This window comes from Ochlerotatus camptorhynchus, unplaced genomic scaffold, assembly GCF_037179485.1.
Source record: "Ochlerotatus camptorhynchus isolate MF236.1 unplaced genomic scaffold, CSIRO-AGI_Acam_v1.1 ptg000330l, whole genome shotgun sequence".
In the NCBI taxonomy this organism is placed as follows: Eukaryota; Metazoa; Arthropoda; class Insecta; order Diptera; family Culicidae; genus Ochlerotatus; species Ochlerotatus camptorhynchus.
The window spans coordinates 13023637-13042734 of NW_027040818.1; the positions used below are offsets into that span (position 1 = coordinate 13023637).

At 40.4% G+C, this 19098-nt stretch overlaps 1 protein-coding gene across 1 annotated transcript; it reads left to right on the plus strand.

Moving 5' to 3' along the window:
• Positions 1-3147: 3147 nt before the first annotated feature.
• Positions 3148-18821, plus strand: LOC135708449 (methylenetetrahydrofolate reductase (NADPH)). Its single transcript, XM_065230566.1, has 3 exons — positions 3148-3156; positions 3218-3822; positions 18329-18821. Exons 2-3 carry the CDS (start codon positions 3250-3252, stop codon positions 18707-18709), a joined length of 954 nt encoding a protein of 317 aa, XP_065086638.1. The 5' UTR covers positions 3148-3156; positions 3218-3249; the 3' UTR covers positions 18710-18821.
• Positions 18822-19098: the final 277 nt, after the last annotated feature.

Consider the following 19098-nt stretch of genomic DNA (forward strand, 5'->3'; position numbering starts at 1 on the left):
TGTTTTGGAGCTCAATATGGAAAAAGACTAGAAGGCAATGAACAAAAAGTTGAGATTTCCCATAGTAATTTACATGTAAACTTCAAATGGCTTGTGCGAAGTCTGTTTCTAACCAAATGAGTTGTAACTTTGGGAGGCTAATCAGGACCCGATTTGAAACCATTTAAGCACTGTGGAGCGAAAAAGTCAAATTTTGCATCAGTCTAATGGTCATTCATGTCGGTTTGTCGGTGCTTCCATGTTCGAAAATATTCTTTTCAAACCTAGCGCGTATTTAGTGTAATCTTGACGTTGATTTATTCTTTTGGAATCCTTTTGACTGTTTCTCTAACGCGTCGTATTTCATGCCGTGCTTCACCGCCTGTTTGCCTGTGCCTTCACTATCGCAACTTCGGGTAATCCGCGACAGTACCCCTGGCAATTTTGATCTGACTGCAATCACTCTCTCATACTCGAAATGTGCCACGACAAAATTAGCCCAACGATGCCCTATATGCTCTCTGACCAAAGCGCAGGGATAAAAGTAGGGTTGCGCTTGTAGCACCGACAAACCGACGTGAAACTTAAACTTAACTTTCGCTCGAAAATCTATAACGGCCGATTGAAATGTTCAGCGATACCATCCGTCAAAACCATACAAACTTTTCATCTAGATAAAAATAACTTGTCCAAAATAGATCAGACACGAGCCAATCCATACATTTTGCACTTAGATCACAAACGAAGTGACAGACGGAGCGGCTCGAAAACTTTGGTGACTAACCTGCTATTTCAATTTTTCAGTGTACCACATGGCAACACCACTACTACTGGATTGTACCACATGGCAACACTACTACTAGATTGAACTAGCATTTTCACCAAATGTACCAGAATGTTTTGGTTCTATCTTTTTCACTCTACTCAAAACTGAAATGCATAAAAAAATGACAAAATGATACGCACTCTTTGCACACTGTCAAAGAATCATTGTACACAAAATCAACTTCGTTCAAATCAAAACAAAAAAACTAACCCATCTGGTGGATGATGGCACAAGCTTCCAAGAAAATTCTATTACAGTGAACCACATTATTTAAAGGGATTTCTTCGCCAGTTAGTCGTCTGTCACTTCGTTTGTGCTTAGATCAACGTTTTCCGCGAACACGGAGCAGATGTCGGTAGTGTGCTTTGAGCAGAAATTTCGTGGTGATTTCTATGGTCATTCATGTCGGTTTGTCGGTGCTTGTAGGCCCAAAATTAAATCTAAGCCCTATGTGTGATTTTTTGACAAGTAATTGCATATGGGTCATCCCACGCCAAGTCACCGAGAAAAATTACAAAAGTGAAATTGACCTCTTCCGGTTTGGACCAAATTTGGAGGAGATATTTGTGTCACACAAACTTTTAAAAATCTACATTTCCAAGGGAGAATTTTCTACTTTTCGTAATTTACAACAAAGCACTGTTACAGTACTTTAGTATACTTTCTTTTATTAATATTTCCGGACCGAATGAAGCTAAGCATAAGAAATTTGGACAACAAATCTAAATCTGAAAATTTTATTTTTGAACAGTGTTGCCAAATACTGTTAATGCACGTTTGGAAACTTTAAACGCATTCTTTCACTTCCGAAAAAGCAATGATACAAAATGCTAGGCAAAATGAAAATATTTGCAATAGTGTTAAGGTAGTAATAGAAGTGCACATGCTAAAACTAGCATTCATAAACATTGACATTGTTTCAATATGAATAATCAAAGGATACGATGGAACTTCGAACATGATACACATATACCTACTTATTATGTATAAAAACGCATCAGTCTTAAAGCTGAAGCGTTCTACTCAGTAAAGACAAACCAAACAAACAAACAAACAAACAAGCAAACAAAACACAAAACACTAATGTTGGTGATCATTCATTTTATCAATGACCATATCCTTCAAGCAGTGCATGATTAAGTCAACGACCGATTCCCTGATGCTACCACGTGGCTTATCCTCCTGGTGGCAACTCAAGGGACTGCTCTGTCCACACTGATAACGATTGCCATCCTGACGTTTCAGTTCGAGAAACTCCTGTCTACAAATATCGATGAATTCAGATTATAGGAAAATTGCATCTAAGTACCATCAAATGACATACCTAGCTTTTGCGAACAGGTCCTCCAATGTTGGAACTTTGCCTTTGCCGCAGTGCGATTTGATAGCAAAGCTCGAATCCTCGTCTGGAAGAGAACCGATTAAATAAATATAATTAGCAGTTATCATCTACGTTGTTGTTGTTGTTGTTGATGCTGTTACGTAACATCAAACAGAAGAAGCATCTGTTTCGTCCAGTGGCTACTTAGTAGTTGTGTCTCTCCGCATCGTCTCTCAATCCACGAGGCAAAGCAAGAACGACTTTCGATTATTTCGATCGTTTTCCGTTCGCTGCCACCAGTCACCAAACCCCCTCTCCACCTTACTTATACCATACGGGAGGGTAATGTCAAGGACGATAAAAAAAAGCATTAGACGTATGATGGTAGTAGGAACAAAACAGAACTGAGAACCATATCAGTGCTAACATTTGAAAACGGTGCAAAAGCCATTTGTAAACAAATGGTTTGTGGGCCCTTTACTCGCTACCCGAAGAACGCCCACGCAAACCAACAGCATCGTCAGGAAGGGGCAAATTTCCCCTACCCGATGTTGCTGTTGTGTCGCGTGGGTGTACTTCAAGTAGTGAGTAAAGGGCCCACAAACCATTTGTTTACAAATGGCTTTTGTGCCGTTTTCAAATGTTAGCACTGATATAATGATCATCGCCGTCACGATGCAGCTAGCGACACCAAAATACGCATTCGCGGTCGATGTAGTTGTATTGTTGTGGGGATGTTTCGTCGAGCGCATTCTAGTACTATCAACGCGCCTGATAAGATTGATGGCTAGCGCTGCTGGTCAGCTTACTATGAACAGTACTCTAATCGTCGTCGAATGTAGAGACAAAGTAAATTTTATTCATTTATTCCTATATAGTATTGTGACGGTAGGTACACTTGTTGTTCGCGTTATGCTAGCCACCGACTCTCTTTGGTTCGCTCGGTGCCTCTCTCGTACTCAAATAGCCCCAACAACCGTCAGCTGTTAGTTTTCCTCCGACTGAGTATACGAAACGCGTGACCAGCTCGGTTGGTACGTATAGACAGATCATACGCCTTCACATCAGTCTAAAATTATCGTTCACCACAGACGGTCATTGGCGAGAGGCCACCAACAGCACCATGCATCGTTTAACAGTCGAGTCCGACCCTCCCAATGGCGAATACAACCGAGGCAGGGCCAGTCCGGCAGAAGCCATGCACAGTCACGAGAACAGCCGAAACCTGAAGCAGGTGATCCAGCAATGGACCAGCTCGGATCGTTTGTGCTACTCCATCGAGTTGATCCCCAAAGAGGACTTTGTACTGGATCTTAGCCGACTGAGCCCCAAGCCGATGTTCTGCTCGCTGCCATGGATTTCGGACCATAACCTTCAGTATCAGCGATTCGTGGACACACCGATGCTGAAAATGACCGCCAAGATTGTACCACACTGCTCGGTGATGAATCACATATCCTGTTACAACATTACCGAGACCCAGGTGGACAAGTTCGTCGAAATGGGCAATTGGAACTTGTTTGTGATCCGAGGCGATACGGTCGGTGAAAACCAGCGTTTCAAGCACTCGTCCGACCTGGTCGAGTATCTACGGAGTAAGAACAATCCCGACATGACCATCGCCGTCGGAGGCTACCCGTACGTACATCCGGAGTCACCGTCCATCGAGTATGACGTGAAATATCTGAAGCAAAAGGTATGTTACTGTACTTAGCACAAACAGTGAAACGACAGTAGAATGTGATAAGTGATGATGACATTTTCTAGAGTTAGTGATAAGATATGTGCCGACGACGACGACAACGACGACGAGTGACATTGGCGAATATGTGTAAGCCGTGCAGTACTAGAATCCACGATCGCTCTCCCATAGCTTGGCTCTATTTTTAGCAATATTTTCATTGATGATGAGTTAAAATGTTTCTTTGCCACGGGCAAGCGCGCCGTTTCGACTAAACATATTGTTTTGGGAAGGCTGAACACACATGTACAGAATTTGCAAATCAAAACAAGTGTGCGAAAATCTGGGAAATCACCGATTTATGTATCACCACTCACTGATAGCGCGTCCACACCAAGCCGATTGATGCAGTCTGGTGCTTCTGCCACGGTCAGCGATTGTTGTGGTTAGCGAGGCTCATTAGATAGTGAGTGCATCGGTCGTGTGATGATACATGATTCGCGGTGTTAAGTGGACATGGGAAAAATAGAAATATTTTCCTTTTATGCACTCTGAATCCAAAACGTCGCATCGTATGTCACAACAGCAATGGCAGTTTATTTTCGTTGAGTATCGAATATTTCCCTTGTGTATTTCACATGACCCATCACGATCCGAACGAACAAGTTGATGGTCGCGAGAGTTGTTGTTTCGAACGGTTCCAAAAATATTCTATTCAAAAATGCAGCGCTTGCTGCGTCATACAACTACCGCCAACCACCAAAAATCGACACTTGTGGCGGAGCTAGATGGGTTGTGTTTTGGTTAGTTTATCTATCTATCTAAACACATATTGAGTTGATCAAATTGCAAAATTTTATTGATGAACAATTTGAAATTTGATCCTGCGGCTTTAAAATTGAAACTTGAACTCAGGAGCTAAGAATTGTGCTTCTAACTTTTCAAACTAATCATTAAAATTATCAAAAATAAGAGTCCCATGGAGATTTACCATAAATTTATCATCATATTGGTGAAAAACCTGAATTTGTGCTCCAATGGTGAGATTCCTTCTTATCAAATTTAAATTTATTGTTGACTTAGTCAGATTCTCGGGGCACCCGCACCATGACAAGGTGTAGTCAATTTGATTCAGCACACTCAATATTGATATCAAATCAGTGAGCTTGTTTTTTTTTTTAATTCTCATGAGATTTGACTGTCGCATGATGGATTATTTTGAATCAAGCCAAAATCCGACCACCAATGATCCGCATGTGATTTGATTGATGACACCCCATACGTTTTGTCATAAAGCCCTATTCAAAGTAAATTTGGATGAATGCGTCCAAATGATCATAGCTCAAGAATTAAACAACATATACGGTTGATCAAAACGTCAAACGTCAACGTCAGCTATCAAACGATACATAACAAGTTATTACATTTCACCGTTTCGAACGAACTGTCGCACTTTACTTGTGATCGATGCCATCATGATCTGCACAGCCGCTGGTGACACTGTACCGGCGTACTTATTCCACTTTAAACGCATTTGTTGGGCATTTGTCACTTCTTTACCGCATCCTCGAAGTTTTCGCTTGACAATTGCCCAATAATTTTCGATCGGTCTGAACTCAGGGCAATTCGGAGGATTAATCTCTTTGTCGACGAAATTAACATTGTTTGCAGCATACAATTCTAGTACCTCCTTAGAGTAGTGGCAGCTGGCTAGATCCGTCCAAAACATAACGTTGGTATTGTATTTAATGTAAACCTTCGACGTCATTGTGTGAGATGCGATGAAAACCTTAGTTTTAAGGCCACAACTGCAGATTCCTTGCCAAATCATTAGTTTCCGAGCAAACTTATCAGCAAAAACAAATTTATACCTGGAAGGGACATCCCCACGACCCGTTGACAGGTACAATTTTCGTCGTTAAAATACAGCCATCAAATTTCGTCACAACTCGTTCGTATAGTAATCGTGCTCGCTTTTTGGCCACTAAATTTTGTTTCAGGGAGCGATTCGGATGTTTACTGGCACAAAAAGACTTATATCCTTCTCTTGAAAGGATGTTACGCACGGTGGAAAAGTTGGAATCGTATTTCTTTGCCAAATCACGTATGGAGACACCTGGGTTGCTTTTCACGTACCTCAGCACCTTTCTCCTCAGCTCTTTGTCCCTAGTGCCACTTTTATAATAGATGCGCTGTGCTCTATCCACACTCAGAGTATCCTTGTAACGTTTGATTACAAGACTCACCGTTGACTTTGGGAATTTTAACACTTTTGCTATTTTTGAAGCAGACCACGAAGGGTTCTCTAGATGTTTGTGCATAATTAATTTTCTTTTCTCAAGTTCCATGCTCCGTAATTTCGGGATGCGTCGATCAATCGAGAAAAACTTTTAACCAATTTCTTCGTCAATGAAACATCAACAAATGCCTGTCAATGGTGTTTTTCTGTTCCAACCACCAGGGTGGTGGTGTGTTAAACCGTGCGTCCAGATTTACTTTGAATCGAGCTTTATATATGGTTGCCATAATTGACATTAACCATAATGTAATTTCCGAATATGAATGTTAGCCATAATATACGATACCCATAATGGATGTTTGCCATAAACCTGTAAATGCGAGTTGTTCCGGCACCCCTCAATACTGCCATAGAAGTAACTCTAAGACTAGTAGGTCCCGAAGAAACGTGCTCAACTTTTTGGCTCAGCTCTGGTACTATCTTCGATCCCAAGCTAATCGATGCACCCCTCGAAACATGGGAAAATCCACGAACCCCTCATTTTATCTGTCAAACTTTCATAGAGAATCAAAACAAACATTGTGTAGTACTAGAATTCCGACGACAATGGGATACGTTAATTGTTTGCTTGGGACCAATAGGCTAGTCAAGTAGTGAGCCAATTTAAAAACATTAGTTTCCACTGGGGCTTGAACGGTACATTTCCCGGGACCGCTTAAAATTATGAATTAACTATTCATAACATCCATAAACGGATCCTTGAAATCATATGAGTAAATAAGGCCAATAAGTAAATGGAGTATTTTGGTACTATTCTTGACGTTATAGACGATACAAAAAATGATTGTTTATTCTACAAGTCGATAACTCTATTAAAGGCTGACTTAAAGTAAATTGGTACGCACAAAAGACCTGTAATTCGTGATTCAATATCGAGTTATGGGGAGTTGACTGTATTGATATTTTCGACATTTTAAAACAAATTAAAACCTTATTATTTTTAGCAGTAAGCTTACCTTTAATATTGTTGATAGCGTCAAGGTGAGGTAATTTAGCTGTAATTTTGAGAAGAATTTCATGGAAGTCGGAGGATAGTGTCATAGGAGTATTGAGTAGAATCCAATAGAATTACATAATACCTATGTATAATGGAATTTAGGGAAAATTCGAAAGGAGTTCGAAAGTTCTTGAGAATTCCAAGGGCATCCTGAAAAGAGATCCGAAATAATTGAAGGGGAATCTAAATTTGATAATAGTTACCAAAGGAATTCTAAGGCGAATTCTAATTAGGAGGATAGTTTCTTGTGAGTCACCGAAGAGACCTATGAGGAGAATATCACAGAACTTCTAGAAACTAGGGTACTTTTGAAAAAAAAGCTGATTGGAATGATTAAAAATTTATCAAGAAAATGTTAAAGAAGAATTCACTCGAATTTAGACAGAACAATTAGGGAATACTGAGGTGTGTTCCTAGGAAATCGACAGAAAAGTTCTGTGGAAAATCCAACGCTAATTCTGGGCATAATGAATATTATGAAATTACAAAACACATTAAGCATCTTTGAAATTTTTGGTCAGTCTGCGAGCATACTGCGGGCCTTACAAGCTCACTCGGCGGGCCACATGCAGGCTTGATGGAGCCTCGCTCGCGAGTTTGAAATGAGCCGAGCGTAGCATTTTTCTGAGGAGTAGAATGCCTACTGCCAAATCATTCCACTGAACTTCAGAGTTTTTGAGCGAAGGGGGATAAAATGAGAGTGAGGTTTGCTGCCATTCATGTTCATGTTTTCTATCACACGCTCTTACTCTCACTCTGGGTGAACTCTGAGCTTCTTGTGTCGAAGAAAAAAGTCCTCCGGAGTCTCGAAAAGCGCACCTCACGTCAAATCATCCTCTCGCTGAAGTTCACTCTCCCTATCTCTCTCGAGGAGTTTTTGTTTACTTCTTCCATATTCCAGCCGCCACTCACTCGATGTGAGGGCTGGCTAAACTCGCAGGACAAGAGTGTTTTAAAACCTCCAGTAAGTTTGAGGAGTTTCAACAGCCACATCTGACCCACGGGCCGTTGCATGAGCACCACTGATCTAGGGAGTTGCCGTTTTCGGCTAGCTTGTTCAACTGATCAACGATTTATTAATGGTAGACAAATTAGTTCACAATTATCTCAATGCGCGGCGCAAGTTTGAATGTGAACTTTCAGTATGTGCTATATCATCAAAGCCTGTCCATCTATAAAGTTTCCGTCTTCTACAAAGTTGTTCAGATGGCTAAGGCTTTCCTGATGATAGACATCCAAGCCCCGTGTAATGAAAACATTGTGAACTAATCTGTCTCCCAACCAGAAGGATTCAATTACCGAAGACAAAATTATTAAATAGATTTCATCCTCGGGCAACTTCTTACATGATCAGGGCATTAACGTAAAGTCATCATGCACACTAGAGTCAACAATCAATACGAAACTAATGATTTTAAATTGGCTCACTACTTGACTAACCTATTGGTCCCAAGCAAATCGATTAACGTACCCCATTCTAGTCGAAATTCTAGTACTACACAAGGTTTGTTTTGATTTGCTATCGTATAAAAATTACCACTACAGTCTGTTATTTGAAATTAGCATCTTCAACTATGTAAATCGTTGACTTCACGTAGAAGTAATACTAAAACATATAGTCAAAGTATGAAAGTTTGACAGATAAAATGAGGGGCTAGTGGTTTTTCCTATGTTTCGAGGGGTGAATCGATTTGCTTGGGACCGAAGATAGTACCAGAGCTGAGCCAAAAAGTTGAGCACGTTTCTTCCGGACCTACTAGTCATAGAGGTAACTAGAGTTGTGAGAGAATTCAAAACTAACCTGCCACAATTTAGAAGACCTTGGTCCAGTCAGTAAGTCAGTAAGTTACTCAGCCATTCCATAGCAAAACGATATAGTGGTTCTCAGAATTTCGTAAAAATTGGTAGTAATCGCAAAATATTAGACCTGTTTTTTTTTTATTTTGTGATTAAGGTGACCATTTTTTTTTCTTCTGAGAACCACTATATTGTTTTGCTATGGAATTCTATCTAAAGAGCTATCAAAGCCATTTTTTGTTCAAGACCATTTCGGTTATTTTGGTTTTTTTTTCAACGCAATTTTGGACGTCTTCAATAATGATTTTGACCTCGTTAAAGCTAACAAGCTGTAGCATGTCGACCAATCTCACCCCGCTGGTCAAGTTGCAGTGGTAAGGACAAATGCGTGGGAGCTTTAGTCAGACAATGCTGCTAAAGTAAACACATGGACAGAAAATTTCCTTCGTTGTTGAATGTTTCAGCTTAACGTTGTTGGCTCGGCAAGCAGCATACAGACGGATGGCAAGAGAATAAATAAATATTAATTTAAACCTAAATCAAGCACGCCTGCATATACATATGGTACTGCGTGCATTCTTGAAATCGAAAGGCAGCCTAGCTGCGATACGGGTTTATCCGGTTTGTTGCTGTCAAATCTGTGGACGTGTTTCGTTCGACCCTTGCACGAATTTCGAGGGAGAGAATGGTTGATAAGGTTGATGTTCGGTACAATTGATCAAATTGACATTGTCAACAAGCATTTCTGAAACAAAGGAAGAGCATGGGTTTGTTTGAATTTCGATAGTGCTCCACTGGGCACGGCCAATGAGATTAACTAACAAAGAGAGTCACTTCGATTAGACGTTTTACTGGCTTCCAAATTGGGTTCTTTAATACATGATCTGAAAGAGCTTCGTTTTTCAGGGCTGATAGCAGTGTTAAGCAAAAAAAAAATAGTGAATTAGTGACTAAAATCATTTAAAAAAGTTACCAAACTTAAACATTTTCAGATAACTTTCAGAAATAGAATAATGCAAATTGATTTGTCAGTTATCCAAAATAAGGTAGGCATCGATTTCGTATCTTTATGCATTCGTCAAAAGTTCATATTCCAAAACCTTGCACAACTAGATTAAAAACTAACAACACTGTGTAATACGACTTTCAATAACAGAGATATTTTATCATATTTGAAATTCTTATGGTCTCCTGAATTAAAGTCTAGAATTAATCTATTCTCTAACACGTCACGCTTTTTAGATATGAACTATGATGATTTTTATGCGATCTGCGAACTTGCATCACGAAGATGCTCCGCGTTTGCTTAGCTACCTAATAAGAAGACATTGCCTAATTATTAGAACTATTTCCGAAATGAGGAATGAAACGTCGAGATAGCGTTTTAAAATATTAAATGATATTGTAACCAGATCTAATTTTTGAATTCCTAAAAAAAACATAATTCTGCTACAACAGGAGTTGCTATTCATTCTACTGGACCGAACAAGATTGAATAAAGGTTGAACACGAAAAAATCCGGACACGAAAATCTTGTTGGGGGTTTAAAATGCGTTTTGTTGTAGCAGCTATACATTTGTACGTATTATGCTTATTGTAAGACCATTGTTTCAGTCTTCCTTCTTACCATAGGCAATTTATCTAACTTTTCTTTGTACAAGGCCCATCATCTTTTGCACGAGCCCTGTTCCCACTTGTGTGGCTGCCAAATTGCATTTTCGCTTGAAATTTTTCAGGCCAATTGGTGTTCCACCATTTTTCTTCAGTATGCGCTTCACATCACAGCAGGATTCAACTCCTTGGGAACCACTGTGACGCCATTTTCGCTGTACCACTGTTTGGTGGAATTTGAGTAGTGGCAGCTTGCCAGCCAGAATAGGCAATCCACCTTATGCTGCTCCAGAAAAGGCAGTATTCTTTTCCGCAGGCACTCCTCCTGGTAAATTTGCTGGTTCATGGTCCCAGCTTCGCTTTTAATCCCACAACTGCAGATTGCTTGCCAGACAAGGAACTTTTTGGGGAATTTCAATTTCTTTTTGATTTTATATTCATCCGGGTCACTCTTCCGGTCAACCGAGGTAAGAAATTCCTGCCCAGAAATTTGTTCGAAAACTGCCAGGAGCGGATATACCGGGATTTTCGTTTTGAGTGCTCAGGATTGAATCGCGACGTGCTTGTTCCGGTGAAGCCATGATGTAAACAAATGAACTGACAACCAATGCCTACTGCTTGAATAAGAAGTTTTGAAAAAAAATCTCAAAAAATGCCTTTATGGCAACATTTTTAATGTGTCCGCATTTTTTCGTGTTCAACCTTTAAGCTTATAACCTTTTTTTAAACTGGTAAAAATAGAATAAGACATGATGAGTCAAACATCCAATGATCAGAATTGTTTATGCAAGATACCAGGAATTCATACATTCCTTGAACTTCAATTCGCAAGATCCCTGACGAGATTTTGTATCCAAGGTTACTGATATTCGCTTCATTTCGAACTCGTACTCGAAGCATCGGTATCTCAGCAAAACTCTTGAATGATGTGGATACCCACATAAAAGCAAATCGTAAAGAATGCTCGGTGAGTGAGGAGTGTGAGTGCCGATGCACCACTCAAACCTTCGGGCTGCGTACTCTTCTTCTCTTCGTCGTTCGCATCGCGAGCGGTGGAGAGCGTTATTCGTATGCTTTAGTCTTCATGACTGGTTTTTCGTATCAACGCGATGCTCATGCTTTGATCCTCACGAAGAATATTTGAATATGCTTCAATGATGTCGCACGAAGCGTATTGGCCCTGACAACGTCTCTCTGTCGGGAAACTATTTTTTCTCTAACGATGTTTCTCATTAATGTTTGTGTAAATGAAACAAAAAACATTCCCTTTTGCACTAGCTTACGTAAACCCACTATCAAAATCAAGACACTCGTCATCACAAGCAACCACACAAAGCCTCGTTCATGAACGATAATAGCAATGATGCTCGTCATGAAGAGGATCAATCCGGGTGTATTCTTCTACGAGTGGCATCGCTCGCGAAGAACGATTGTTGGGATCGTGTTGCTGGAAATTTGAGAGTGAGTGACCCATGCTCAATGGGTGCATGTGGTCACTCAGCGAATGAAGGGAAGGGTGGGAGAAACAAAATAACACGAATTGCTTCGTCAATATAAGCGATCGCACACGAAGAATGAACTGCACACACATTGCTGATGTTCTTCTACCGCGATGGGAAAATAACCTGATCATCACTTCAGTGCGATAATCAGTAACCTTGTTTGGATCATTTGACAATTGACAGACTGACAAATAATCTAAAATTTTTAAGAATAGTTAGAATTATAAGAAAGTTTTCAATACATTTTAATTTGAAAGGTGTCAGACTAAGTACCTGAATGAAACATTTGTTTTAAGATCTCTTAGTCTTGTCTTTGGAGCTATGTTAATATTCTTCGATTATTTTCAAGCTTTTGCACTTTCTGGAAAAATTATATATTTTGGATTTAATTTTAATAAATTCCAGATTATTTGTCTTTTTAATTTTAAAATTCTGTTGTCAATTGTATTTTAAAATAATAGATTGGGGTATGATCTTCGATTAATTTTCGATACCTTTAACAACAATATATTAGGAAAATGATTCTACAAAAAGAACTGCAAGATGCGGGAAATTTACAAATCATATGACTAAGACACTTTTGAAGTTATCAAGCTCAATTTATAAGGAAATAAAAAAAAACGATGGTAAAGAATTCCAGATTCCCAGAGATTTTTTATATTGTTGATAATTATTATAGCTTATTGTCTACTCATTTTTTTGAATAAAATTCCATGAGTTTTCCAGGTTTTTCAGAATGTTTCTACCATAAAGTACCATAGTTTCATTAACCTATGACATATTATCTCAAAAATACAATTTAAATGTATAATGGAAATATTTTAAATTGAGCTAGACATTCTGATAGATATTATTGACTAGTGTAAAGGAAAAATGTTAAACATCTCTAGTAAACTATTTTAATTCACTTTGCAATGCTCATTACATTATTAATAATTCTTGCTAGGAATTGCCTGAAGAATTCTCCTGAAAATTAACTTGGAGTTCACCTCAGAATTTACTTAATTTACTTAATATTATCCTGAAATTCCCATTTAGTTCTGCTAGGAAATCGCAAAAAAATCTACGAAATGCTGCTGGGATTCTCCTTTGAATTATCTAAAAAATACCGGAATATCCTTAGAATACTCCTCGAAATCCACTTGAAATTCAGCTCAGAATTTTCTAAGGATATTCCGTTGGAATTATTCTCATTGAATATATTTTGGAATTACCGTTAAATATTGCCCCTTTCCTTGTAATTCAACTCACAACTATGAAATTCTCACCTAAAAAATAACTTGCAGTTCTTCTTAGATTTCTCCAAAAAATTTGTCAGAACCCTCTTGAAATATTCAACCGAATTCGTTATACTCATATTTAACTGTAATTCTTCATAATATACCCTCTATGAATTCTCCGAAAACTCACATGGAAATATGCTCCGGATTCCTTTTGTCCCAGAATCTTCTTTAAATTATCCTAACAATGTCCTTAGATTTCTCTTTTGTATTATCTTGAAGTTCTCCTCAGAATGATCATGGTGTAGTCCTCCTTCTCGTTCACATTTTCTCATAACTCCTTAAGAATTAACGTCAAACGCTGTTATGAATTTTCATTAAAATTTGCCTTGGAATTCTACTCAGAATTACCTACAAAACTAGAGTTCTAGGACATTGACGAAAATGATCCAATGGTTAAATTTTGTGGACATTGACAAGAATAGAAATTTAAAGTCATCAGGTACATGAACTTGGTGAATTTTAGAGATCTGGATTCAAATTTAACTTAAACCAATCAGTAGATTAACAATATATAAAACCAAAATCCTAAACCGCATTAGAATGGGTCACCGCTATATGGAAAAACGCAAACTTTACCTCACCAATCGAGAACAACACTTTTTTGGTTCCATTTGGAGTCCCAAACAACTGTGCAAAATTTGGGGACGATTGGTTGTAACTCGGCTTTCCGCATTGCGTTTAAAATTTATATGGAAATTCGTATGGGAAAATCAACTTTTTTGTATTTTAATCCCTAGAGACCACAATCGTGCAACTAAGTACAAATATAGTCCAGGAAGTGCCTTACAACTTTGCCGAAGGAAGTGCGGTGCTAGAATGTAAGAAATGAAATTTTTCTTAAAGCGTAGGTTATTCAACGCATAAGGCTTGTACTCGAAAAAAATGCACCATTTTTATCCGTGTGTAACTGTGGGTAAAAATTGATGAATATCTGGACATAACTAGTTTGGAATGAATTGTTTACATGTGCAAAATTTAATAACAATCGGTTCAGTGGTTATTGAGATGTCATCGAAACAAGTAGAAAATCTCCGGAGAATTTTGCGCGCCGTCATGGAAAATCAGACTGCGACCATGAGATGGATCGGAAGACAACTGGGAATCACCCATACAACTGTGTCTCGGGTGGTAAAATCGTTAAGGAGTCCAAGACGACCGAGCGGCAGGCTGGAAGTGGAAGAAACTCCTTCACAGCTGACCCTGTGAAGGCCCGGAAGGTGTTGGATTATTTCAAGCGTAATCCGAACCTTTCGATTCGCGACGCGGCTCTGAAGGCAAAGTGTTCCGCCTGGTTCGTTCAGCAAACCATGAAACGAGCTAGGCTTCGTGTATTCAAGGTCCGGAAGGCACCGAACCGGCGTGATCAACAAAACACGGCGGCCAAATCCCGCGCAAGGAAGCTGTATCGAGAGTGGTTAACGAAACCGATGTGTGTGGTTATAGATGACGAAACCTACATCAAGGTAGACGAAAAGCAGATACCGGGGCTGGAGTTCTACGTTGCCAAATGACGGTTTGATGTTCCGGAAGACATAAGGAAGAAGAAAGTGGACAAATTCGCCAAAAAATACTTGCTCTGGCAGGCCATATGCCAATGCGGTAAACTAAGTAAACCGTACATCACAATGGGTACCATCAACAGCGAAATTTACCGCACCGAGTGCCTCCAGAAGCGTCTGTTGCCCTTCCTGCGGTCCCACGGAGGCGAGACATTTTTTTGACCGGACCTGGCATCATGCCATTACGCGCGATCGACGTTGGATTGGTACAGAGACAATAACGTTGTTTTTGTACCAAAAACCGCCAACCCCCCAAATTCACCAGAGATTCGTCCGGTGGAAAGATTTTGGGCCATAATGAAGGCCAAAGTTCGAAAATCGTCCAAGGTGTTTAAGAACGAGCTGGAGTTGAAGAAAGAATGGATGAAAGTGACCAAAAAGATCGGCTCCACTATTGCACAAAATATAATGAGGGGTCAGCGATGGAAAGGAAATTGAATAAAGTTATTATGTCGAAACATAATCCATATGCATTAGTTCATTTCCTGAAAGTTTCAAGAAAATCCGACTTAAAATAAATTTTTGGCAAACACTTTTGTCTGGTGCATTTTTTTCGAGTACAGGCCTTAAGTAACCTACGATTAAAAAAAATTCTCCATACGATTCAGTAAGAGACTCATTCTCTGAGAAAACTGGCAGAAGAGCGTCGGAAGAAGGTTCAACAATTGGAAGGTGATTTGGTGGAGCTGAAAAAGAAGAGCGTCCAGGAGGCCAAGTTATATATATCTTACCAAACAGGCTAAGACCTTGTTGCCCTCTGCTGTCCGAAGAAGTTGTCTCCATTCTACTCGACCTATGGCCACACTTCGACAGTCTCGTAGTCTGCGAAGGGTCCGCAGGTCGCCTTCCATTTGGGTCGCTTTCGAGAACCATTTTCACTGAGTCGTCGTGCGGCATTCTTGCAATGGTGACCGTGGATGGTTCTCCCAGCAGCTGGTGCAATTCGTGGTTCATTCGCCACCTCCACGTTCCGTCATCCATCTGCACTCCATCGTAGATGGTACGCAACACCTTCCGTTCGAAAACACCAAGAGTCCTCCACGAGCATAGTCCAGGTCTCGTGGCCGTAGAGGACCACCGGTCTAATCAGCGTCTTGTAGATAGTCAACAAAGTAGGCACGATTCCCTGCGATAATGCGTCTTTGAATTTCTCTGCTGGTATCATTTTCGGCGGTCACCAGTGAGCCCAAATACACGAACTTGTCAACCACCTCGATTTCGTCACCGTCAATCTGAACTCGGGGCCCCGCGGGGTGGGAGGCTAACATGTGTTTTTGACTTCGATGCGTTGATGGCAAGTCCAGCTTTCTGTCTGATGTACGTTTCCGCCACCATCGGTGAAGCCAAGAAGCTGGATGGACTTCCCGGAGATCGTGCCATTCGTGTCTATCCCAGCTCTTCTGATCACACCTTCTAACGCGATGTTGAATAGCAGACACGAAAGTCCATCACCTTGCCGTAACCCCCATGGAGATTCAAAGGATTCTCGAACTCGAACAACGCACATCACTCGATCCATCGTCGCCTTGACCAATCGCGTCAGTTTATCCGGAAATCCGTACTCGTGCATAATCTGCCATAGCTGATCTCGATCGATTGTGTCGTATGCGGATTTGAAATCGATGGACAAATGATGTGTGGGCACGTTGTATTGGCGGCATTTCTGCAGAACCTGGTATTGCCCCACGAACTCTCTCTCTCCATCCACTCCTCTTGGCAATTACGCAGTGCAGCGCTCTACTTGACTAGCCTATTGGTCCCAAGTACATCTATAAGCGACAAGCGTACCCCATTCTAGTCGAAAGTCTAGTACTACACTATGTTTGTTTTGATTCGCTATGGAAGTTTGACAGATAAAATGAGGGGTTCGTGGATTTTCCTATGTTTCGAGAGGTGCATCGATTAGCTTGGGACCGAAGAGAGTAGAGCAACAATCAATACGAAACTAACGATTTTAAATTGGCTCACTGCTTGACGAGCCTATTGGTCCCAAGCAGAAGATTAACGTACTCCATTCTAGTATAAATTCCAGTACTACTCTATGTGTGTTTTGATTCGCTATGACAGATGAAATGAGGGGTTCGTGGATTTTCCTATGTTTCGAGGGGTGAATCGATTAGCTTGGGACCGAAGAGTGTACAAGAGCTGAGCCAAAAAGTGGAGCTCCCCAAGTAACCATAGGCACGTTATTTCGCCTTTTTGGTTATATACGGGCCTCATCAGAACTTGCAAACACTGATATAGCCGTTGTTCAGCTGTATATAGCCAAAAAGGCGAAATAACGTGCCTTTGGTTACTTGGGTCGTTTCTTCGGGACGTTCTGATCTTAGAGATGAAGTTTTACAAAGTTATCTGAACTTCTACAACGTGAACTACTTCTAAATTTCCTAAAGTTCTACGAAGTTGCTTGAAATTCCACAACGTTCTCTGAACAACGTTCTCCGGACTTTTAAGCAGTTCTCCGAAAGCAAATGATATTGTCTTAACTTGAGCGTTAAGTGTTTAATAATCAATAATATTAATCAAAAATTATATTTATGACCTTTTTAGATATTAATTGTTAATCATTGATCTTAATAAATTACCTCATTGTGATGACCAGTGTTTGGAACATATCAAAAAGTCAAATCTCACCAACGCCCAAGATCACGCTTGACAAAAATCAACAAGCAAACAACTGCAGTTGATTTTGCAAGCTGTGATATAGCAGCACGGAATATCAAGCTAACAAAGCTCACCAGCTGCAAATCTCAACAAACTGTGGTGAGATTGACTTCGTGTCTGCCATCGGTGAACAGTAAAAACGGAATCTAAGAAAACGATGTGCAACGGAATCATTTTTGTGTCGAGTCAACTATCAGCTTGATTTTTGCACGTTGTGAATAGTCTCGCAATATCGAAGGAGCTTGTAAAATCCATATCAAGCGTGATATTTTGTTCCAATATCACGCGTGATATTGCGAGCGCATGAGAGCGGAAAAATATCAATTGATTGCTGATTTTGCCAACACTGGTGATGACGGTTATAGATTGATGATAAATGTCTTGAAATTCATGCTAAATGCTTATGATTAATCAAATGCAACAAATTGTGCTTGACTTTTAAGAAGCTTCCCAAACAGCGCATAAAAGCATAACTATCCCATATGAATAGGAAATCAAGCAAAGATGGGATAGTTATGCTTTTATGGGTAGTGAACTTCTGGGAAGTTCCCTGACCGTCTGTAAAAACTCAGTTCTATAAATCTGAAATATTAAACATCCTCCCCCGCTCTTAAATTTGTAAAGTAGCGTTGAAGACAAGTGAAGACGTTCCGTCGACCTCGTTGAAGATTTCAAAATACACCCGGCATTCCTGGTCATATGTCACTCGCCGAAGCCAATTTTCCCAGCACAACCATCAAAATTGAGTTTTATTTTCGATGACTTTCGAAACTGACCGTACCCTTCTTTCCATCCCTTCCCCCACACAGGTCGACCTCGGCGTGGAATTCGTCTTGACGCAAACCCTCTACGATGCCGCCTCGTACTTGCAGTACGTGGACGAGTGCAGGCGGGCGGGCATCACGGTTCCCATCGTTCCGGGCATCTTCCTGCCGGCCTCGTACGACCAGCTGGAAACCGTGCTCAACCTTACGCGCGTCAACCCGCCACCGGAAGTGCTCGCCATGCTACACTCACATGCCCTCGACGAGCCGGACGTCTTCGAGGCGTTCGTGGTGAAGCACTTTGCCGAACTGGTGCGGACCCTGCGGCAGGAGCGACCCGACGAGGTCAAACTGGTGCACTTCTTCACCTTCAACCGGTTGGGCTTGCTGAAAAAGGTGCTAGATAAGATTGCGGATTTGTTTTAGCAGGCCCGGAAGCGTGGTCGATAATGTTATTGTGCCATTGAATATTGTATAATTATTATTTTTTTTCTATGAAATACACGAATCCAGAACCAGAGGCTGAAGGAGGGAAATACTTCCCAAAAAAATAAAAAGGAGCGTTCGGTAGTTTTAGAGCAAGTGAGAAAACGGCCTCCGCGGGCAGAAGCGGGATTCTGCTTGACATATCTGTGTTCCATTGAGTGTCATTGGGTTGTTTTTATTCAGAGAAGTGTTTCACAGTTCTTCACATCATCTCTTGAACTCATTTCCTTTCAGATTTTGGTTGATGGAAATGATTCAATTCCTTCGAGAATATGAAAAATATTGAAAGTTTTGCGTTTTATAGCTTTCTTCTTTTCTTTTCTTTTTTT

Excerpts from the sequence above, each read along its gene's own strand:
- LOC135708449 (XM_065230566.1), top strand. The coding sequence starts at position 3,250 with ATGCATCGTTTAACAGTCGAGTCCGACCCTCCCAATGGCGAATACAAC. Across the intron at positions 3,823-18,328 it reads TGAAATATCTGAAGCAAAAG|GTCGACCTCGGCGTGGAATT; the intron begins GTATGTTACTGT and ends TCCCCCACACAG.